Source organism: Copadichromis virginalis, linkage group LG7 (assembly GCF_057382275.1).
Source record: "Copadichromis virginalis isolate Kocher_CV1m ecotype Utaka linkage group LG7, C_Virginalis_male_GT1.1, whole genome shotgun sequence".
Lineage (NCBI taxonomy): Eukaryota > Metazoa > Chordata > Actinopteri > Cichliformes > Cichlidae > Copadichromis > Copadichromis virginalis.
This window is the reverse complement of record NC_140624.1, coordinates 14,385,895-14,409,355: the sequence shown is the minus strand read 5'-3', so window position 1 is coordinate 14,409,355 and position 23,461 is coordinate 14,385,895. Positions and strand designations below refer to the sequence as shown.

The 23,461-nt window shown below is 39.5% G+C and overlaps 2 protein-coding genes across 2 annotated transcripts; one reads left to right on the top strand and one right to left on the bottom strand.

Moving 5' to 3' along the window:
* Nucleotides 1-47: 47 nt before the first annotated feature.
* aagab (alpha and gamma adaptin binding protein) lies at nucleotides 48-4,056 on the top strand. Its single transcript, XM_085461934.1, has 10 exons — nucleotides 48-252; nucleotides 538-728; nucleotides 809-905; nucleotides 994-1,083; nucleotides 1,199-1,282; nucleotides 1,365-1,444; nucleotides 1,620-1,716; nucleotides 1,846-1,950; nucleotides 3,305-3,354; nucleotides 3,439-4,056. The coding sequence occupies exons 1-10, from the start codon at nucleotides 159-161 to the stop codon at nucleotides 3,514-3,516; spliced, it is 966 nt and encodes a 321-aa protein (XP_085318060.1). The 5' UTR covers nucleotides 48-158; the 3' UTR covers nucleotides 3,517-4,056.
* On the bottom strand, nucleotides 3,462-20,934 carry smad3b (SMAD family member 3b). Its single transcript, XM_085461933.1, has 9 exons — nucleotides 20,649-20,934; nucleotides 10,725-10,918; nucleotides 10,493-10,627; nucleotides 10,196-10,270; nucleotides 10,048-10,098; nucleotides 7,634-7,846; nucleotides 7,397-7,534; nucleotides 7,112-7,256; nucleotides 3,462-6,107 (listed from the first exon to the last, which is right to left on the bottom strand). The coding sequence occupies exons 1-9, from the start codon at nucleotides 20,849-20,851 to the stop codon at nucleotides 5,984-5,986; spliced, it is 1,278 nt and encodes a 425-aa protein (XP_085318059.1). The 5' UTR covers nucleotides 20,852-20,934; the 3' UTR covers nucleotides 3,462-5,983.
* Between the last annotated feature and the right edge of the window lie 2,527 nt (nucleotides 20,935-23,461).

The window sequence follows — 23,461 nt, the reverse complement described above, 5'->3', positions numbered from 1 at the left end:
TTTCAATGATGGATCGAAAAATATTTTTACAATTAAACGTCACAAGACTGTTTAACGTGCACCGGAAGAGGCCGGTCAGAGTTGAAAGGTCTCCCAAGTTTTCCATCGTAACGCTAAGCTAATAGCTGAAGAAGCTTTCTCTCCAATTTATAATTAAAATGTCAGCTTCAGAAGAAAACACAGAAATAGCCACCCCATGTGTGCTTGTCACTAGCTGTGACAGCGAGTTTAAAGAAGAAGAACTAATCAAACGTAAGTTAAGGTGAAAATAACATAATAGTAAGGAAGCTAACGTTAAACAGAGCTAACTAAGCGATAGCATCTGGAAGCCCTTTTATGTCTTTTTCTCGGGTTAATAGCGAATTTCTTCAAGGCGTCTAAGCCATTTTATGTCCTTTACTTTCGCCAGGCTGATATACAAGCGATATGGTAATGCTAATTAAGGTTAATACTATTCCTGTTGCTTGAGCTTTCACCGTGAGAAGCTTAGCTTGACGTCTTTGTTCGTGTAGATCAACAGATTTGTTTTTGTCTCAGAAATCCTCAGTACGAAGACTTTACCCGAGCCGACAAAGCGAGAGGAAACAGTGGTCTGGTACCCTTGGACCATCAACAACAAGTATTATACGGCAGATGTCAGTCTCTGTGTTGTATCAAGCACTTTTCACATGTCGTCAGAGATTGCCCAGTCCATGCAAGCTTTCATCGCTTATTTTGACAGCAAAGCGGTATGTGACATAAGAAGTTATATTTATAAGTCTAAACAGCACGTTTCTTCATGCCTTTATATCATCCATTATGTTTGCAGAAAGATGGGCTGCAAAAGCTACAACCTTGGATCCCGTTAGTGGAAGATCTTGCGCCAGAGGTGCTCATCCTGGTCTGTGACAGAGTCTGTGAAAATGGTCAGTTTTTTTGCTCTGCATGTGGCTTGCAGAAAACACTGTCTTACATATAAGTCGTGGGGGATACAACTTCTAATTTATGTTGTAGGAGTCACCAGACATGAAGCGCAGCAGTGGTGTTTGGCTCATGCATTTGAGCTCGTAGAACTCAATCCTCAGGAGCTCCCAGATGAGGATGGTGAGTTTCTCAAATGGGAGAAATGAGCAGTGACATCACCCAGATTTATATCTCAATTCTTTGTGTTTTGATAATATTTTCACCCGCATTCACACTATTCTGTTTTCTCTATCAGACGACTTTCCAGAATCCACAGGTGTAAAGAGAATTGTTCAGGCTCTCAATGCAAATGTGTGGTCCAGCGTGGAAATGAAGGATGGTAAGATGACATAACCTTTGATTTAACTACTACATACTCTGTGTATGCATGTATGGCATGTGACAGTTTACATCTCTAACAGGGCACAATCAGGGCTTTGGTCTGATGAGCAGTTTGGTGGCTTCCAGACATAACAACCCACGCACCTGCCAAGATCCACCAGTCAGTGGAGTTTTCCTTTTTTGATAATGATCGATTTATTTAGGTTTTAACAGTATTTTTTCATGCATTTTCTTGCTTGCTTGCTTGCTTGAATCAATACAATTTAAATTTATGTTTTTTTAAAGTCGTTTTTGTGGAGGCATGCTGATCCAAGCTGTTTTATTTTTTTTGGTAGTCTTCCAGCTTACCAGTAGAGGGCACCGTTAACAATGAGGAGCCTAACCATACAGAAAGTACTACAAATACAGACACACAGGAAGAGGCAGTAGTTGGTAAGCGAATGCCTTGTGATAGAATTTTCTTTACTAAGTCGTGAATCAATTTTTCTCAGATTCCTCAAAATACTGCTGCTGGAACTGTTAGTTATGTGTATAAACATACATTTTTTTGATCTCCCTCAGATGCAATGACTGATTTGGACATTCAGGAGCTCGCTAACCTCACAACTGGAGATGTAGATGTTGATAACTTTGAACGGCTTTTTACCAAATTAAAGGAGATGAAAGGTAAATGGGAGAATTTTAAAAAAGATATGCAAATCTTGTTTTTTCTTTCTTTCTTTCTTTCTTTCTTTCTTTCTTTTTTTTATTTAAAGGTATGTTGTCCCTGTGGAGGTTAAATATTTTCTATAGAGTTCACTTTGAATAGCTAAGTGAGCATCTTTGATGTATTTAGCTTTTGTTTTTCATTATATTTTCAAAATAGTTTGATGCATTTCAGATGATTACTTTAACTAATAAAAAGAAAGTGATTATGATAAAAAGTTTAAGCCCCCATGGTCAGTACTTTGTAAGCAACACATCTTACCATTCTTGTTTGTTGGATTTTCACCCTTTCTTTGCAAACATCTTTCAGTTTTGTCAGATCTTTGTTCTGGCCTGCACAGCTTCTTTAAACTCCATCAACTGTTGAAGATGTTTAGCTCAGGAAATTTCAAGAACCACTGACAAATCTTCAGTGTTCGTCACTCAGTAGTTGTTGTTGGATTTTGAGGTGTTTTTCGGATTGTTAAAATGTTGTTAAACAACATCATCTTTTTTTATCTTGAGCTTTTTGTTTGCAGATACTGCAGTGCAGAATTTGTGGTGTATAATTGAATCCATCCTTCCTCTATCTTGTGCCAGTGGCTGTAACACAAGCCATCCACCCATATGCTTAACAGTTAAAGAGATCATTAGGTTTATTTAGATGTTCATTTGAAAACTTCTGATGCTTTTAATTATCTCTTCCATGAAGGTCGTGGTTGTACAAGTAGATTAAAGCACAGTCTGCTCAATTTTCCTGAAGTTCCTTTGTTTTCATCACAGGGTTTTGATTCTAGCAATCCTACGATTAGATCTCTTAAAGTTTTTTTTTTTTGCTTTGTTTTCCAGACATCACTTTGATGTCCCTCCTTTCTTTTTAAGTACAGTAAATCAGTTCCATTAATTCCAGTTCCAGCTGAGTAAAGGCCTTCTTAAAGCAATATCCTGAATTGTGGGCATAAAATTTTTAATCTTCAAAAGACAAGGCGCTCTTACTTAGTAGAGGACTCAATGGCTGATTATTGTAGGAATAATATTTTAGGAGTCAGAATATGTATGCAAGTCTTGAAATGTGCATTGCCCAAGTTTCCAGAACAATTACTATGAACAAGCCAAAGCACAGACAAGCTAGTTACCTTCAGGATTTCTGAGATTACTAAGATTTTGGAATACTTACATTGCACAAAAACTCTAGTCTTGCATTCAAGGTTTCAGAAACAAACAAAAAACAACAAATCAACTTTTCATCAGGAGTGCTCAAATATTTGGATGCCAGTGCACCTGATGTCATTGTGGCTGACTGATGATTTTGGTCTTCTCTATTTTAAACCTACAGACAAAGCTTCTTCATTACCCCACGAGCAGAGAAAAGTTCACGCAGAAAAGGTAAGTTTTTTTTTTCTTTAGTGTTTTAATTTAACCCTTCATTAGTTCAATACATGATCTGTTTACCCACAATCTGCTTTCTAGGTGGCAAAAGCATTTTGGATGGCCATCGGTGGTGATGAAGATGAGATAGATGGGTTATCATCGGGAGAAGAAAGCTAAAAGTAGCTGGCTGTAACTTGGACTCCTTTCACCTGATCCTCCTGTTTTTCTTGGGGCTTCCACAAGATTCAGCATCCCGTGACATCCTGCTTGCACTTGGAAAGTGGAGATGCTTACAGATGGCACTGTAGGCATTAGTATATTTAAAAACTGTGGATTCTTAACATGAAATGATGTATTGAAAAAACAGATGGGAATTCCTGATTGCAAGAAAAGCAAATGAGTGGCCCTGATCCTCAATCTACTCCCCTGGGTTCTTCACTATACTTTAGCCCTAAGTGAACCTCAGCACGTGATGGTGTTGAAGGTGGGGAAAGACATGAAATGTATGTGGTTTGTGTATTTGTTATTAGGTACATTGATACATATATTTTAAAGGTAAATGATGTGCCTTATCCTAAAAAGACATAATGCACACTGGAATAAATTAACACAAAACCTTGTGATTTTAATATTTAGTGAGTATGGTTTATTTGTTGTGAACACTCACATGGGTTCACAATCTCTATTCAACTTAAATAAAAGGATATGTGTATTGTGCTTTGCGATTAACTCTGCAGTAAATAAGTAATTTAGATGTAGCGCAGTGGGGAGTTTCTAATATTTTTATCAAGCCTTAATGAGTAGAGAAGCACATTTAAAAATATATTATACTGTACATACATACCATCACAAACTATGCCGTTTAGCAAAAGAGTGTCGCGTCACCTCTACAGGTTTCCTGATATCATTTATTACAGGACACTTATCTGCTTTATGTATATCAATTTCAAATTTTTGTCACGGTGTATAATAATGTTTCAACAAGCAACTTTACTCCTTGGTGCAGGGTCATGTATGAGAAGCAGAGTGTACCCCAGACAGGTTGCCACCCTAACACAGAAAGGGTCAATTTAGTGGTACAATGAATGCACCAGCTGCTGTGAGGCAACTGTTCTTTTTACATTTATATTTCATACATAATTCCTTTTACAGAGAAGCAGCCCTCTTTTTACTGTTTTGCAATTTATTAAAATTTCACAGATAATTCTAGACATTTGAGAACAAATATTAGTCTACATTAAAAAACAAAAACATAAGACTTGGATCATAAAACCACTAAAAGAATATCAAGGAACTCAAGTACTGATACAGACCTACCACATACCTAATGTACTGTGTAGTACAGTGTTTCCGTTCAGCACCATGTAACTCCTTTAAATAGATTGCTTGGTGACTCAGTCTTATGTACTGTGAGTGAGTGCAGGATTAACATGGTGACGTCTTAGACAACGACCAAGGACAGTGAGCATATTACACATGCCTTATATTGTAATGTACATGTAATATACAGTATTTAGTGGACAAGCAAATTACCACAACCATTAAAGTGACACAATAAACTTGAAATGCATCATTTACCCATAAGGAGCATAGTGTACCATTGGTTAACAATTGATAATACATAAGAAGACCTGCATTGTTGTTTTCACTCCACACTGCCAACAACAGATGAACACAACCTTGGTCACTGTACACTTCATACTTCAAGTCACATGGTGTCCAGATTCAGTCAGTCTACTATAATGACTCATCGAGCCTGTTATCAAATAACACTAATGGTTGGTACAGTATTCCTGTGCCACACTTCAGAACCAACTCACCTGAAAAGTTCATCTAAGTAGTCTTACTATGAATCCACCCATGCCAGAGTTCACTTTGATCCACTCTTTCAAGCAATGGATGACTAGCAGATTACACAAGCTATAAATATTTATGTACAATCATATTTAGGCAATAAGAAAAATATATTCTCATGCAGGACAATATGCAAAAATAACTTAGAAAATGTCTCTTTCATTGAGCAAAATACTTTTAATACAAGGGCTCTATATCAGAAACACTGATACTGTTTTTTTTTTTAAAGCTAGACAAAATACCAATTCACTGATCAGATAATTGGTTTCTTTATTGATCATAAATCAATAAAGGAAAGTACCTTCTACTTAAAATATTAATGAAATATATTCTGTCACTATAAATAACATTTCTCATGTTAATTTATCGTTTTTTTTATTAAATAAGCTTCCCAATTCAGTGATTGCTGGGACACTAAAGGCTTATTCATAATATTGATTAATTCATAGAATCAAAAATGTTTTAAAACATGTCGATGGCCAAGTTGAAACTGCATATCTTCCAACTTGGAAAACAAACATTTCAGTCTCCTTTGTGAAATGTAAAGTTAATTAACAGGAAGGATGGACATAATATGTAAAAGAATAATCATGAAGATGCACTTCTGTCTTCTGAAAATAATAAAACCCATAAAAATGTCCTACAATGACCATGAAATTGAGACACTAAATGACACTAAAGACAGTGCTGTACATGTGATGAGAAATGTCAAACACAGCAGGGGAAATGCTGTTTCTGTGGATTGATTCCTATGGGGGGGTTTGAGTGTGGATGGGAAGGAGGGCTGCTCCTAGGACACACTAGAGCAGTGGATGCTGGGGGAGCCCATCTGTGTGAGGACCTTGTCCAACCACTGAAGGGGACCATTAAGATGTAGCTCTATCCAGCAGGGGGTGCTGGTCACTGTCTGACGTCTGCAGAACACAAAGAAGGAAAGCACACATTTCTGTCATTGCTGAACCTTTTCTTCTGTACTATATTATAACGGTTGTTGTCTTATAGCTTATACAGTCCATATTTTTGGAAGAATTTCCCGAACAGTGATGCCAGCTCTGGGCTATTTCTGAAGCCATTCAAGTATCTCTGAGGATGTTTTTCTCCAAGGTGTTTGGTGCCAGAAATACAACACGCACCATTCATAGTCCAGTGGGAATCCCCCTTCCAGAGGCAGTTAGAAATATGTCCACACCCCACTTCATACCCCCCTCACTACTGCATGCCTGCTGCATTCTTCCTCCTCTCTTACAGAGTCACAGTTACACCATCCCCCATCACCTTCTTTTCCTGTTAAAAGTCGGCTTCAGTCAACAACCCAAAGTCATGTTTTTCTTCTTTTATTCCTCACTTCTCCAATTATGAATGAAGATGTTGAACAACCTCTTTAGAATAATGTGCATTCATTTGTGTAATAAGTTCTACAATAGATGCAATTGTCCACATGTTTCCCAAACAGAACAAATTCTTTTCTTCCAGCATTTTACTGCCTAATAAACAAAATGTTGACTCACTGAACCTCAATTTGATTGTATATGCAGTGTACAATTTAAGTTTCCACATCACGTTTAGGGAAAAAAATGCACGGCAGAGACTTGAAAGACATGAGTAATACGAGCCACTCACTAGCTGGGTCAGTTAAATGTTAACTTGTCTTCTGACCTCTAAGCAGGCCATCTACCAGCCAAAATATTTAGTACACTGACATTTATTAACTACCTGTAAATGACCTAACCAGAAAATGACATTTATTTTAATCACTACACAACCTCTACCATTTCAGAACACCATATTACACATTTACGCCACTACAACATGACATCAGTCCTTCTCACGTATTACTTTACTGTCAGTCAAATAATAAGCAAATGCAACAATATCTTATACTTTGTAAGTAATATAAGAAAAATAGTAAAATATTTACCTGTACTCAGCTCCCCAACCCTTAACAAAACTCATCCGAATAGTACACATCCTGGTGAGTTGGTAGACTGCCTCAAATCCCTGGTTGACTGACTGAGAGAGCAGCGCAGCAAACTCCTGGTTGTTGAAGATCTTCAGGTTGCAGCCTAGCAACAAAATATTTATTATCAGGTTTACTAGCACAGAGAATAAAATAAATGTCAGGAGCAGAAGAACACAGTTATACAGTCATACTCTGGTCATATTGCCTTTAATGAGTTTGTGTTTGTATGCACGTTGTGCTGACCTGGAGGTATTTTGCACACAGTGGCAGGATGCCACCCATAGCGCTGGTTGCAGTTAGGGCTTTGGACAAAGATGGCGCTATCACTGAGACATTCTGCAAACACCTCACCCCCGATGTAGTATAACCTCACACCCCGACCTGGAAAAAGAGGAGAAAAAAAAAGCTAGCTCAGCATAAAACAACCTTCACATATAATCAGAACAAATTTATGCCGTCGCTTCGAAATACAGTTAATACCTATGTGTCTGCGTGTGAGTTCTACTCCTGAGTTGCGGTTGACGTTTGACAGCAAGCCCAGACAGAAGCGTTCGGAGTTGGAGGGATCTGTGAATCCATCTACTGTAAGGGAGGGTTGTGAAGCGTGGAAGGTCTCTCCAACACGCTGGTTCAACTCATAATAGGAGATGGAGCACCAGAAGGCAGATTCACAATATGTCACAGGTTGAAAGTCTGGTAAGACAAAGAGACATTTACAGGTTTAATCTATTTCCATGATGAAAGAATTAAATAGTTGAATAGCTCTGTCATCAAATTGATGCTGAAGGTGCAGCATCATGACAAAGTCCTGACAAGGTTTCCTTTGGTTCCTCTCCAAAAGCTCTTTCCCATGACCTTCATAACCTCAGCCAGACATGAAATACCTTTCTTAAAAAGCAAAACAAAACAAGGACCTCCTAGTTTGTCTCCACATAGAATAACCCGCCACGCAGACATTTACTGCATTATCTTAAAGCTGCATGTAGCTGGTTTTTCCACACATAAGAACAGAGCAAACACAAAGACTCCATTCATACCATACTTACTGCCCTGAAGCTAAGCCAGACACGATCCACTCACTCAAGTGTGTGCATATATTGCTCATCAGTCTCATAAACAGACATTCAAAAACACCAACCCCCCCAAAATAAATAAATAAATAACATAATGTTCTCCACAAATAAATAAACAAACCAACAAGAAAATCAAGGATAGTAATGCAAGTGATGCATTGATCCAATGCAGAAGTGTCATAAAATACAGTTGCTTCAATGGCTGCAACAAGAGAGATGGACTCCCATGTGAAAATGTTTCACTTAACAGCTAATTTGCACCTTCTTAACAACTGTACTAATGACGAAATTTTGTATACATGTTTTTTCTTAATATATCTTATATAGTGAATTTTTTTGGAGACTTTAAAATTAGGTGTTTAGCCACATTGAGTGAGAGCTAGGGCAATAAAAGCAATTACAGCCACTATAGCTGACTGCTAGGGTTTACCTCTTCTAATTTAAGTTACTGAAATGTGCCTTTTGACTGTAATTGTGGTGTGTGTAGTTTTTGAAAGATGACAATGGAACTGTCTGACAGATAAAGTGGCCTGCACGGTAGTACAGACTGTCCACGAAGTTTGTGCTTCAGTTGTGGTGACTGGAATTGTATTGCACCCATACAGTTTATTGAAGCATCCTGTTAGCCACATTTGTTGGTGTTGCTGTCTAAATATGGTCACTTGTGACCAAAAAACCCCCCAAAAACTGTTGTGTGTGTTACCCAACTGAGCCGCCAGGATCCCAGCCCCAGTGTCCATTTACATCTATTAATGGAGCAGCCAATAGAGCATAACTACATACCGCTGATGCAAATGCTTCTTTACCATTATAAATTAATAATCTGCAGTTCAGGTGTACATGATGATAGTGTCTATCAGCCAGTGTCTTTCAGCATTTATTTAGGTATTAAAGAGTGAGCACAAGCATGTGTACAGTAGAGTTGTGGCAAGTTTTCATACAACAGTGACCATTTCAGACTATATAAAGTCATTATGCATCCGTGTTTTTTCATGTGGGGCGATTGCCCTCTTGAAGTAAATTCAATAAGTGTTCATTTTACATTTAGAGGTTGAGATCAGACTAAAAATATTGAAATATGACCAATTACACTAACCAAATAAAGAAAATCAGAAAAGGGTAGTTACCTTGTAGAAATAAATAAAAACCACTTAGTGTTTGAAAAAATTCAGTTTTCATGTGAATTCAAGAGAAAAAAGCAAGCCTAATTAAATTATTGTCATCCATGCTAGTTAAGGAACTTTGACCGTTTTAACGGTTTGAAAACTAAATGGCTCTTTTGCCAACTTCTCATCTCTACTATTCCAAATACAGACAAACATATGGAGAAAAAAACCCAGTTAAATCCCTTGCGCTCCTCAAATTTGAATAAAGCAACACACCTCAAAATCCTTATGATAGCTTTGACCATTCAATTTGTTTTATAGGCTCTGTTGCATGACACACACTTTAGCGATGACAGGCTCTAACACATGAATTAAGTGCAAATATTCTATTACAGCACTTGTACTTTTAATGATATCATTACTACAGGTTTGACTTTCGTAATAACTGGAGAACCATTTATAAAGTTTCTTTTTAAATATGTTATTATCAATTTTTTTCCCATTCACTATTGGGCAGTTCTGTTACTGCTCAGTTTTGTTATATATACATATATCTTGGAGGGTGTAATAAGCTTTTTCCTAACAAGCAAAAAACTTCAAATCCAGATTAAACACTGGATTTTAAATGAATGGCTGAAATTTCTATTGGCGCACATAACTTAAAATATGTCCAGGAGCTAAAGCTGAGTAAACTTGACTGACTGATGTTACTTACCAGGATTATTGTTTGCAGGGGATACAGGATTGGGTGACAGGCTGGGTGAACCTGAAACAGAGTGGTAATAGAAGATGGGTTCATGACCATTATAAGCTGTAATTAGAGTAGTATAAGCTTCAGGTGTGTGTACAGTCAGGTGACTCACTTGTGTCCATGCTGTGGTTAAGCTGGTGATCATTTGTCTCACCATCCTCACTCAGGTACCCTGGTGGGGGAGTTTCTGTAACACATGGGTTAAGCACACATCATTGTTCTTTTGCGTGTTTAAACTGCTTCTGTGATACAACTACACAAATACAATATTTTAATATAATATAAAAACTGCACTCAGGAACAACATTTTTGGGGCATGAGCCACAAACTAAATCATCCCTGAGAAAAATAATTTAGAGACCGAGTCAAGAATGAGTGGGATGTGTTTTTTGCTTTTTTTTCCCCTCACCAGGAATATAGTTGTTCTGGGGCTCAATGCCAGCGGGAAAATTGGTGTTTTCAGGGATGGATGGGCTGTAGTCATCCAGTGGTGGGAACTCGGCAGGGATGTCTGTATGTCGTGGCACTAGAACGGGAGGCAAAACTGGAGACAGTGGATCAGATCAGTTCTGTACCCAGTTTGGAGAAAGCTTTAATTTAACTACAATCATGTGGAACACGTAGCAATTAAGAACACTCACTTGGTGTCTCCACCCTCTGGTAGTGATAGGGGTTGACACATACTTCATCCTTCTTGGTGTGAAAGGCAAATTCACAGTGGTCGGCAGCTCTGAGTTCATGGTGGGACTGCAGATCCGGCCAGCGCCACAAGCGGCAGTAGATCACATGAGGAAGACCTTTTCTGTGGGAAACCTGCAGACGTCCATCCAAAGACCTGAAAGACATCACAGTCGAAATATAAAACATTCAGATTAAATTTAGTCACTCTGTGCTGGTTTACCCTCAATTGTTTCACTAAAATATTTTTCATCTTCAATACAGCTCACAAAATATGTCCAAGAATAAAACAGGGCCCCAATTCTACTGACACCTGGGTTAATAATAACAGAATGTAAATGTCTATTTTTACATTTGAAGTGGAAAAGGCCAACCATGAAGCAGCTTTCGTTAAAACTAATAATAATATTTAAGTACTTAACCTCCTAAGACCCGAACTCTTCCACAGCATGCATTTTTAATTTATCTTTGATATTTGGGCATATTGGGCCCCGATGAATGTAAAAACAAAGAATTACCAGATTTTATTATTTTTTTTTTTTACCAAATTTTCGTTTCTAAGAAAAATGAGAGCCACAAATTAGGATATTTGTTTAAAATTTCAATAGAACAGTAGCAGTATAATGTCCTCGTAAGTGGATATCAGGCCCTTGTAGAGCAAAATTGAGTATTTGGGTCTAAATAACCAAAAATGTGATGTCCACATATGTGGACGCCAGGTCCTAGGAGGTTATGGTACCTTTGTAGTGTAAACCTATGTATACCCTCATGTAACTGAAATTTAAAAAAATGCAAAGGAAGGATTGTCTTGGAATCTCAGTGTGGGGTAACTTTTTGATGACTTAACATTTCAGTTTATTGTGGAGCTGTGCAACATGAAAAGTGGTTTTCATTCTTTGGCCAAGTTTTAAGTGCACAAATAATCTTTTTATGCATTAACTTCTTAAAATGAACTGGAAAAACTTTTTTTTTTCAATGATGAGTTTTTTGACCCAACGTAGATTCTGCTGTGCTGTCCCTCCCTCAACTGTGAATGGCCCAATGACCTAAGTGCCAATCACTCTGCTTCCTGTCTACACTCACTGCTGATTGGAGTGATCCAGCACATAAAGTTAATCAGTGAATTTACTTGGGCGTTGCCCTTTTTAAGTCCAGCATGTACGTTCCTTTGCACGGTGATTTAATGTAACCCACCAACCTTCTGGGTCTCTTGAACATTGATTTAGTTGTTGATGTTGCAAGACACTAAGAAGACTTATGTGTCTTTAAGGTACTCTTTACTACCTGGGATAACGGGCACTAATAACACTGTTTTAGAGACGTAATAACAGACACTCTGCTCACATTGTGCACACATTACTTGTTCTTTTGTTATTCACATTATGGAAAAAGGTGGTATTTTTATTTTCAACACTCACATGACCTACTGTCCCTCCAGCTCGTCCCTTGAATCACAACACAATGTGGCTCATACATCTTATTTTCAACCAAAACCAACCAAAACCAAAACCAGGATAGAACCAAAATCAGGTTCTATCCTGATTCTCTCCACCCATGTCTCTCTGAACTAAGACATAACACTAAGAGCTCCTTGAAAGCAATACCATCTGCAGGACACATTCTGCAAGATTGTTTTTGTAACAGCTATACAAGAGTCTCAAAAATGTCCTCTATTTTAATGAGGACTGTAGATTCTTGTCATTTTTGTAGCTTCATGTAGAGATGCTCAGTGAGACTGACACACAAGGACCCAGTGAGGCCCAGTTAGCAATGCAATACCTAAAAGGGTGGTTTTATTTTTCAGACATACAAAACAGACCACAGAATTTTAATGGTTTAGTATAATGACAATATCCACATTTAATTTTGTTCTCTATAAGCCTTGTGTTCACTATGCAATTTTGCCTCACAATGGGGGCAAAATCTTCAAGGAAAATGTGCAACCAGAACAGAGGATGGCACTTCTGTTTTTTCCAGTAGCTAAAATGACAAATGGTGGAACGACTGGAAGAACTGCGGAAAGGCTAAAATGAAAAAACAAGAGCCCCATTGTTAAAGATTTCAAATAAAGCAATGAGGGACAAAATCTCATTTTAAGATGAGAGAAAACAAGGTCCAGTTGCCAATATTGTTACTATAATCAGTAAGTAACAGAGCTTACTTTTCATTAGCGTAATACAATCAGGTATTTAAAAAATAGAAGGAACTCCAGTCCTCCTTATGATGACCTGCAGCATTATTTCCTGGGTCAGCTTAGGTCAGCATTTGCAAGCCTCAGCTGAGAGGCTGGCCTGGGCTAGTTTCTGTCTCCCTGGTTTGCCACTCTGACATGATGTCACACAGCCAGTTGAGGCAACCTTCCTGTTTAGCTGAATATACAACAACAGTACATCTACCAGCCAGGAAGTTAGAGCATCACACTACCAACCAAATCACCCCCCGAGTAGAAGACAAACCACTTTCTGTCAAAGACTCCAACTCCAGAAGCAACCACAAGCAGCTGATTATACTACATAAATAAATGCAAGTGCAGCGCAAAGTGCCTGCATCTGCAGAAGCGCATTAAAAAATGTTAACAACGTTTGTCTTTGTTAAAGCACATCTGGTGGCCTACTAGTTAAGACACACACTATATGGACCTAGGATTTCAGTATCACCAGCTGCTCAGTTTTTATTTACATCTGTTCATTTTAACCAAAACGCAAGTCCCTTCATTGCATTTATGTAGTTTTATACAACAATGCACCAGTATGGAACTTGAGGGTCAATAATTCAAAATGATCCTATAGCCAATATAGTGTAATAAACAATAATATTAATCTAACAAATGCAAGAATATGAACAGACATACTGTCTACGTCCGGTTTTATAAGATATCTTTTATCAATGTTGGGTTCCACACCATCTTAAATAATCAGGGTTGTTTCTGGCTTCCCATTATGCTCGCAAGCATGGCTTTGCCACATGTAGTTAAGCTAACCCAGATGTTTTGTCTTATTTAACCTAAGTTTTTGCAATTTCCTCTTATTTGTGGTCATTTGATAAAGAGAAATGTATTTTCTGCTTGAGTGAATGATATCAAGGTTAAAAGTAAGTATTAGTATAATTTCATAATAGGCCAATCATTAACAAAACTCCAAAAAATAACTGAATTATTTTAACAGTGGCATTAATTAAATGCTTACCTAAGGGCAAGAAACACAACCCATTACCAATATATTTGAAATCTACAGTAAACAAGAGAGGTTTACATTATAATACCAATGAACTTAACTTTTTTAATAGGGGTGCAACGATACACAAAATTCACGGTTCGGTTTGGTTCGATACTTTGGTGTCACGGTTCGATATTTTTTCGATACAAAAAAATGTTCATGCCTTTTTAATTTGTCATTTATTAAAATTATAAATATATATTTTAACTCAAAAGTACAGTTTTTTAATTTAATGTTACTGAAAAAAAAGTAATTTAAAAAATAAATATATCTCAGGGCTCTCAAAATTTCAAAATCCCTGGTAGCCCTTCGGGCAGGGACTCTTCAGTTTTTGGTAGCCCAAAATAAATGTAAGTAGCCCGAATAAAAAAGAGAGCAATTTTTTGATTGATGTTTTGTTTCCTTTACAATATTATACATTAAAGTATAATATTGTAAAGGAAACAAAACATTAATCAAAAAAATTGTTGAAAAACAAATTACAACATTGTATAAAAATTACAATCATCAACTCAAATACTTGGTTCTAATTGAACAGAAATTTCTATGAACTTGTAAGAACTGTGTAGGACATGAATCAGTCTGTGTCAGATCCTGAATTTGAAATTTCCACTGAAGTCACGGGTAAGAGACAAGTGGAACCAAGATCTAGGCCATTTGCTTTTTGAAGTTTGCAAAGACTGCTAAATTTTGCCAGTGGTAGTTCACTCTTTGCAACATAGTACGCTGTTCTAAACAGATTTTTCAGGTTTATTTTTAGTATGTTATTTTCAATTGGTGTTTGTTCTGGGAAAGATATTGCAGACTGAGCAATAATGCATTTCTTGCATTTCTCATGGGTTCTAATGGGGGCCTTTCTTAAAATGACTGGTCCCAGTAACAGAGGCGCTTGTAGACTCAGGAATCGAGAGAAAACCAACAACGCACCCGGCAGAACATTATGTTATTTACACGGGTGCACATAAGTGGTCTGCATGTGCGCATTCGCTGTCAAAATAAAAGACGCGCACCAGATAAGAAGTTGCAACGCGCGTTTGCGTCCATATAAAAGGCACTGTTTTTGTCCGCTAGAGTGGGATTTTCACGGCACATTGTGCACCACATCTCTGTGCATTCTTCATTTGTTTGAAGCCAGCTCACCTCCTGCAACCACTTTTCCGAGAATACATGCTTCTTTTGTGGTTCGGACTCCTTCTGACATTTGTTTGGAGGTAGAGGAACACCAAAGTAATTGCTTAAACGAGCTTGCTTCTTCGATATCTTTAAGAGTTCTAAACAAATGTCTGTCCTCCTCCAGAAAATCTTATGTATGCAAACACGCGTTGCAACTTCATATCTTGTGCGCGTTTTTTTTGGGGGGGTTTTTTGACAGCGAATGCGCACCTGCGGACCACTTATGTGCAGCCCCGGTTATATAGCTCGTCATATTGCAGCCACAGAAATTCTTTTGTCCATGAAACCATAAAGCTGCACTTTCTTTTTGCCTTATAGACTGATTTGTCATAACTTTTCCGTTTTGTGGTAAGCTTTTCTTTGGCTGTCACTTCTTCACCCTGACCTGTCTTATTTGGCTCAGCAGAACTGAAATATATATCCTGCTGCTTTTACACACCACTCGCATAACGGTCAGCGATTCTCTGCGCGATCAACCTCTCACATGTTTAAGCTGCGGGAGATTTCACTTGTCATGTTTGCATAGTAAGCTAACGATTGATAAGACGATGTCAGAGGAATTGGTGCGCAAATTATCATCACTCACCAATCAGTGCTGTCGCTCTCTATACACAGTTCGCGCGATTGCAAAGTGAAAGCAAAAAACAAGCGCAAATTCAAACGGGATTTCAATATGTCACATATTGACAGTGGCTCACCGATGCCAATGACATAATTACCCAGCTACATTTCCAAAAGAATGCAAAAGCATTGACATATATTTTTCCTTCAATAGCCCGACGGGCAGGGCAGAGATAGATTTTGGTAGCCCGACTGGAAAAACCGCTAGCCCCGGGACGTCGGGCTAGCGATTTTGCAAGCCCTGTATCTGATTGAGGAATCACTCATCTTTGGAAAAGAGAGTTTATTACAGAGGCTCTTTCCAAAATAAAAGCAATACTATACACTTCTTCTGGGCTATATTCTCAGCAGCATATTGTAGCGGGTCAGGGCTGTTCGGGGTTCTGTTTGTACAGTTATGTTTTGTTTATGTTGCCATAGTGACGGGTGACGCCCTCTCGATGCGACGGTGTGTTCTTCCGGGGTCAGAGGGCGCCCTGTGTGGTGTTGTTGTTGTTGCTGTGCGGTTGCCGCGCTGAGCAGTTAGCTAGCGGCAGTGTTCTTCTGCAGATGTCAATAAACGGCTGTGCTCCCTGGCTAGCTCACGGGAAGCAAGACCAAACGACACCTCCGTCTCCTCCTTGTCTGAGCTCGCCACATTGGTGTCAGAAGTGGGATGATGGTGGCACCCCATGTTCTGACCCGAGTGACTTTTCCCCCGCCGGTCGTGACCGGCCGGTGCGCCAAAAGAAGGCACCTGGACATTTGCAGGACTTTGTGTGGGGTAGTGGGGTCGTCGGAGACGACTGACCCCTTAGGTGGGGGCTATGTAGCGGGTCAGGGCTGTTCGGGGTTCTGTTTGTACAGTTATGTTTTGTTTATGTTGCCATAGTGACGGGTGACGCCTTCTCGCTGCGACGGTGTGTCCTTCCGGGGTCAGAGGGCGCCCTGTGTGTTGTTGTTGTTGTTGCTGTGCTGTTGCCGCGCTGAGCAGTTAGCTAGCGGCAGTGTTCTTCTGCAGATGTCAATAAACGGCTGTGCTCCCTGGCTAGCTCACGGGAAGCAAGACCAAACGACACCTCCGTCTCCACCTTGTCTGAGCTCGCCACAATATTAAACATAAATCATGTGCTAACGGCTGTCTAAATGACTCGAGTAAAGTTTGTAGCATGCATGCTTGTTGTTTTTGTCTGCTTCCACTTGTCTTTGCACTAGGATGATGTCAGCGTCAACGGGCAGTCATATTCGTTGTGTTCCCACTAGTGCTGTCAGCGTTAATCTCGTTGAAATGACGTTAACGCCACAACACGGCAAATCTCCGTTAACGAGCTACCCCTGATCGCCCCGTGCGTGGGGCTAGACGGCCAACACGTTAACGAGCTCCCACCCATGTAATTGAGCATTGCGTGGCACATCCAACATACTGTTTTACTTTAGTCCATGACGCGCTTACCTTCAGGGTCATACGTCACATGAAAACCAAAATAATTCCAAACGCCAGATCTGAATGAGGGTGGGGGAGGTTCAATTTGCCATGTTGCAAGGGGAGCTTAACTTCTGTCTCGCTAGCTTGTCCTGCGCTCTTCCTTCTGGCAATGCTGTCTGTGTTGAAGCTCAGTGGATCTGCGCTCGACAGTGCAGCCTAGGCGGAGTAGTCGAACGCAGATTCACTGAGCGCTCAACACAGACAGCATTGTCAGAAGGAAAGTTGATAAAATAAATTACAAATTTTGTATTGTTCGATACATATGCGTACCGAACCGAAAGCACTGTATCGAACGGTTCAATATCGATACGAGTATCATTGCACCCCTATTTTTTAACATGACCAGTTAAAAGGCAAACCTTTGCAGTAAGCTCATACTTTTTACTCTACTTACTGTGGGTGCTTTAAAATCAGTCATGGATGCCAGAAAATTGTGGTGCGCTTAGTTTCACAGTTTTGACATTTTGGTACATAATAATTTCCTGCTGGTTAAGTTCATTCTAGGTGCAAGCACCTCAGGCAAGCACTTGACCACTCTAAATGCTCACAACCCCTTTCTCTCCACGCCACATTAGAGGAGGTGATGAAAGTACAGCACAATGCAGGCTGGCTGCAATACAGAATCACTGAGTCACTCTATCCCCAAAAGATAGCAACACAGCTGTTATTCTGTAAAGTCTACTGTCTATGAACCCACTGACAACTTGAACCACAATCCAAACAGTGGCCCACGCCCTCCCTAGAGCCCAGAGCACATTCCGAACAACTGAGAAAAAGGTTTTAATGTAGGTTACCACCCATGCTTTGACATCCACACTTACTGTGATGGGAGACTCCCAGTTTTGTTAGCAATCAGGCCTACAAGCTGCCTTTTAGGGCTTGGAAAAAATTTCTGGAGGCTTGTTAGGGTCACTGAAGCTCCTTTTGTACTAATTATTAAGAGGAAAAAAAGGTGTGGAACAGCCCTATTTGTTTTATGTGGGAACAAAAGCTAAAGAAACAAAGAATCTTTTTAAATAGCAGGCTTTGTGTTATACCAATGTCTTTACTGTCATTGCTATACCTGTAGCAACAACCTGGCATAATATAGCAGTTTATCACATTCCATGTTCCAGTTAGACAACACGCTTATATATTTACCACCTCCCCAATTTGTCAATCAGCATTATCCTTCGTTCTTACTGGTAGCTGCTTCAATGGGCTCGCCTCTAACTTGAAAAAGGTTCAACTCTGACCAACCACTTTGTACTGCTAACCTTTAGAATCAACTTTCACTCTTACATTTGTCTGAATTTTACTGACATTCCACAGAGACCCCCACTAAATTTATGCCAGTCTCTTCCTGTGAGGACAACCCTTAAGTCCCTGGGCCTCTACTGGATGGGACACCATTCTTAAAATGCTACATCTTGTTTTGGTGTTTTGATTGTGGCACTGGAGACCTGAATTGATTTGAAAGACATAGCTTATGAGTTACACCACTCTGACACTCATCAAACCGTTTACTAATCACTCATGCCAACAGGGAAACACTCATTCTGGAATTGAATACTGCCATTTTGAAATGTTTTATCATAAGATAAAGTGATCATTAAAACCAACTTTGTATTGACTTGTATAACCTTTCACTTTAAAGGGATAAGGTGACCCAAAGCATGCCAGCAAAACGCCACCATAAAATAAGTAGGGGCTTAAGGTCCAAATTTTTTCTGTGACTGTCACAGGTCTCAAGGTAATGGTAACAACATTCATTATGTTAACTCCTTACCCATAGAAAGCTAACAAGGAGTAACCCTTTAATCTCTTTTATGAACTGAGTGGTTCTTTCATATTTCAGGCCTGCTTATAGAACAAAATGATTGGGCGTGCATCAGAGATTAATGGGAATGGTCTCTGCCTATGCAGCTACACTTGGAACCCAATAGTCACAAAACCAGGTCTGTTTGGATATACTGAGGTGTCAAACCTAGTCATTAAGGGGAGATCTTTATAAGGGAAAGGGGCTACTTTTTGTGTCCTTTGATTGAAGACTGTATACAATAAGTAAACACATTTACTTATGAGTAAACATATTTAACTGCACACATGCACTGAGTTGTCTTAACGCTTAAAAACACCTTCCTAATATTGGGTAGGACCCAGCATACAGACAAAACAGTTTTGGGAAACCTCTGGGGATGTCCAGGACTGTCTGGCACCAGGACACTGACAGGAGACCCTTTAGGCTGGAATAAAGTCTTCCTTCATCAGGCCTGTTCTTGCCCACTGATGCTTGATTAGATTGGAAAGAATCCAGGGAGTGTGATGCCAGGTTGAGACATTTGTGAACTGCTTTTTTATGTTGTGGAGTGTGTCCCTGCTTAGGGATTCCACTGCCACCAGATGAGTGAGGCAAGTAATCATGTTTAAGATGGTGTTACATGTCAAAGTGCTGTCCGCATGAATCCCGGCCAGCAACCACCAAAACACTGCAGTCTGACAAAATGATCAGAGTTAAGTATTTCACTAAGGATTTTTATGTTGTGCCTAATCAGTCTACTTCTGTGCACTGATTCAAAGCACCGGTAATACAACTATGTGGCTCCAATGTGATGTGTCACACCCAGTGAGTCCACCTCATATGTCTGACAAATTGTGCAGGTCTAATACAGATGGGTATCCCATATGGGGAATCCCAAACTGGACTCTTATTATAACTTTCCCAGAGAACAGACACACACAGTCTAAACATCCTCTATGAGTCAAGCTCCAGCTTAGCCAAACCACTCCCTCTCAGTTTATCACATGTGTGAACTGTGGACATATTTATGCAGCACTAGTTAGCATGTCAGCAGGTGAAGCTAGCTCGGAGATAAACACTCACTACTACAGCATTGCCTCACAATTACATGCTGCACAGCTGGTCTTACTACAGATCATATCGTTGCGCAAACTAATGCTGGAAAATAACATAACAGACTCTAATATATGGGTTGAAACACACCATATTATTCCTTTAACGCTACCAGGCAAATAATTATATATATATATATATATATATATATATATATATAATTGCCTGTAAGGAGTTAACATCTGCAGAACAAAATTGTATCTATTTAACACGGGTTAAGATGATAAGATGATAGAGCTAATGTTAGCTCTAAATACAATGCACGATTGGTTTTATTCTGGCGGCAGGTCCAATCAAAATCCATGTCATAACATCAAACGCTTTATGTTGTCTTTGATGTGGCAATTCGCCAGTTTGACTTTGCTCTCTATAAAATAGAGCTGCTTTAAATACAAACATCTGCTAATATCAACTCTAGCTAACTACCTAGCTGCTTGGGCTAACGCTAGCTGTCACCAGCATTAGCTTGCTAGCTCACTTATTCAGAGGCAGTCAGTCAGCGCTCTGTCTTTGTCTTTACCTGGGTATAGTTAGGCATTTTGTGTTGACATTCTGTGTTGTGATGGCCTTCTCCAGCTCGTCCAGCTGTCCCGTCCGTTTTAACTTCTTCACCAGACTTTTGACAGCTTTTTCACACCATTTTTCCTCCTGTCCGTTCTGCTCTCCTTTCTTCCAGCCAAGAAGCCTCTTCACAACTGGAGGGGTGAACGGTAAGATAGACATTTTAACCTGCCACTGCAACAACTAGTTACAGCTCCTATCTTTAATTTATAACTGTAGACACTTTGTTTTTTCAGACTTTCAACTATTTAGCTTGCTAGCTAAACTCCTAGACAGGTGAATGTCTGATGGCTGCCGGGGGCTCAGAACCAGCAGCAGCGGTGCGCGTCGCAGCTTCCCTCCGTTCAAGTATGCTCAGTGTCGGCGTGCAGCAGGACCTCGGCCAGCCTGCCTGCCTGCCCCTCCTCCTGCTCCTCAGTCAGCTGGTCTGCCCTACTGCACCTGTATCACACAACTTTCTTACACATTACACAGCCACTAAATGCTACTTAGTATATAGAACAAAAAAAAACAGTGACATAAAATACACGCTTCTTTCTTAGACGATTAAAAATATAAAGCTAAACAAATTAATTAAAATAAAAATCTTCTTAAATGTATGTGATGTTCAATCTTAAACTTATGAAACTTTAATATATAATTTCTCAGTGTTTATTTAGTAATCAGTGAAGAAGGAGTATTGGCGACTAAAAACCTGCACGAGAAACGGGGGAGGGGGAGGAGGACAAAAAAGTATATGAGCACTGAAAAGTGATCCAACTTTTGCATTTACTGTGTCCGAGAATAGAAGACCCTTGGGAGTAATCCCTTTGATCCCCTCATAAAGGTGATTTAATTTCACTTCAGATGCATCTTTCCAGAAATGTATGAGGGGGGTCACTGTGCATTCAGTGGTATTTCAGGGTTTATGGTTTTATTGATAAGTGCACTGCCTCCCGTAAACAGCTGTGTGCCTGCGCTATAAATACTCCCATCCAGGACAAGCCCCTCTTCCCTCTCTTTATTTATAGCTTCTATCAATGACTCCTGTCTATTTTTAAGTAAGTATTTGGCATAGCTCCTTACTTCCTTCATCCTAAATAAATATTATAGCTGTCTTGGCAATGTCACAAGGACACCTTCATGACTCTCTGTTCACCAGCCAGCTGAGTGCTGCATGTATCTGAAAGTATTCCAGTGTTCAGTGCATTTATCTCAAAAACACCCAAGGGCTTATAATGGAAGTATGATTACAATTATATATTATTACAGATTTTCTTCAGATGTCACTCATTAAAGGGGGACCTATTGCGTGCTTCCTCATTATTTTATCTTATATATTGTTCCAATACTGGGTTGAAATAATGGTGACGCTGTGTGCAGGTTATCCCTACGAGCCAAAGGCTCAGGCTTCAAACTGCTGCACACACTCGTTTTAGAACAACGCATACATGCTCATCTCAGGCACACAGCTCTGGCTCTGAGCAGACACTGCCCATCCAGTTGCAATTCAAACCTTCTACTTGCAGGGGTGAGCCAATCAGAAGAAAGATGCCATAAAGGGAGGGGGAATGGAGCTAAAAGGGCTTGTTTCAGACAAAAGATGAACTAGAGTGCTGCATCAAGGTGCATTACAAGATAACTGAGGAATTGGTTTTGACATTTAAGTAGTAGAGTCTATAGGGGAAAAAAGCTGCACGTCATGTTGTCTATAAACAATGACATCATTTATAGAATGACAGAAAATAATTTAATAATAATAATTTATTCATAATAACAATTTGATCTTAGTTTGGTGATCCCTTGGTGAATTAAGAAGCAGCTGAAGTGGCTTAACAATGTTTATAAGTGTGTCTACAGTGTAGCATCCTGGCTGTTCCATACAGATATCTAGGTTCAGACAGATCTGACTTTAAAAGACTCAATTTAAGTAAAATGAAATTTGGAAAAGTCTTACTCTGTGTTTTAAAATATTTCTGCCACTGATAAGCACAACAGGAGAGTGATGAGTGCTGCTTTTTTTTCTACTTGGATTGTTTGTTGCAGGGCCACCTCTCTTTACTGCCACAGGAGCATAAGCTGGACAGCCAGTGTGGAGAGTTTTTGTCAGTGTGTGTGTTTGTGTGTGTGGTAGAGAGAGAGAGAGAGAACTAGAGCATTTGGGCAAAATGTGTCAGATGGGGGGTCAACGGGCCACAGCTGGCATTAGAAGGTTTTCTGGACAAAGTAAAGAATGATTTTGGACAAAAGACATGACAGCTGGTTGAATAAGTAATGACTGCTGGCAATCTGATAGATAACAATGGCACTCTGATGGGCCACTCATGGCTATGTGGGAAATAAGTAGCATGTGTTGGAGGGGCCCAATCAGCTGGGCTGCTGGCATAACATTACTTATACAGAAGGAAAGCAATTAGAGTAATGTCTGTGTGTGTGCGTCTGTGTGGAGGGGCAGCTGCAGAGACATTTAAAGTTTTAAAAATACCACTAAGACTTTAAAATGACTAACATTTTTCTTGTGATCGCAGTTCTGCTGTAAACACAAATTCTGTGGCTCGAGCGATGAACATCATGCTTATTGTATGATTAAAAAAATAAGAGCATGTCACATTTACCCTCCACAAACCTGTAATTGCCTCGGCAGCTAATTGCAGTGTGTTAGAGCTGGATGTGGCTGTTCAGCGCAGTCCCATATGGGTGGGGTTCAGTTCCCCCTACAATTTCTGCCTCCTTTTATAATCTCTCTTCACACTGTAAGCTGTTATCTGTTGCTCGCAGCCATCATTCTCTCCC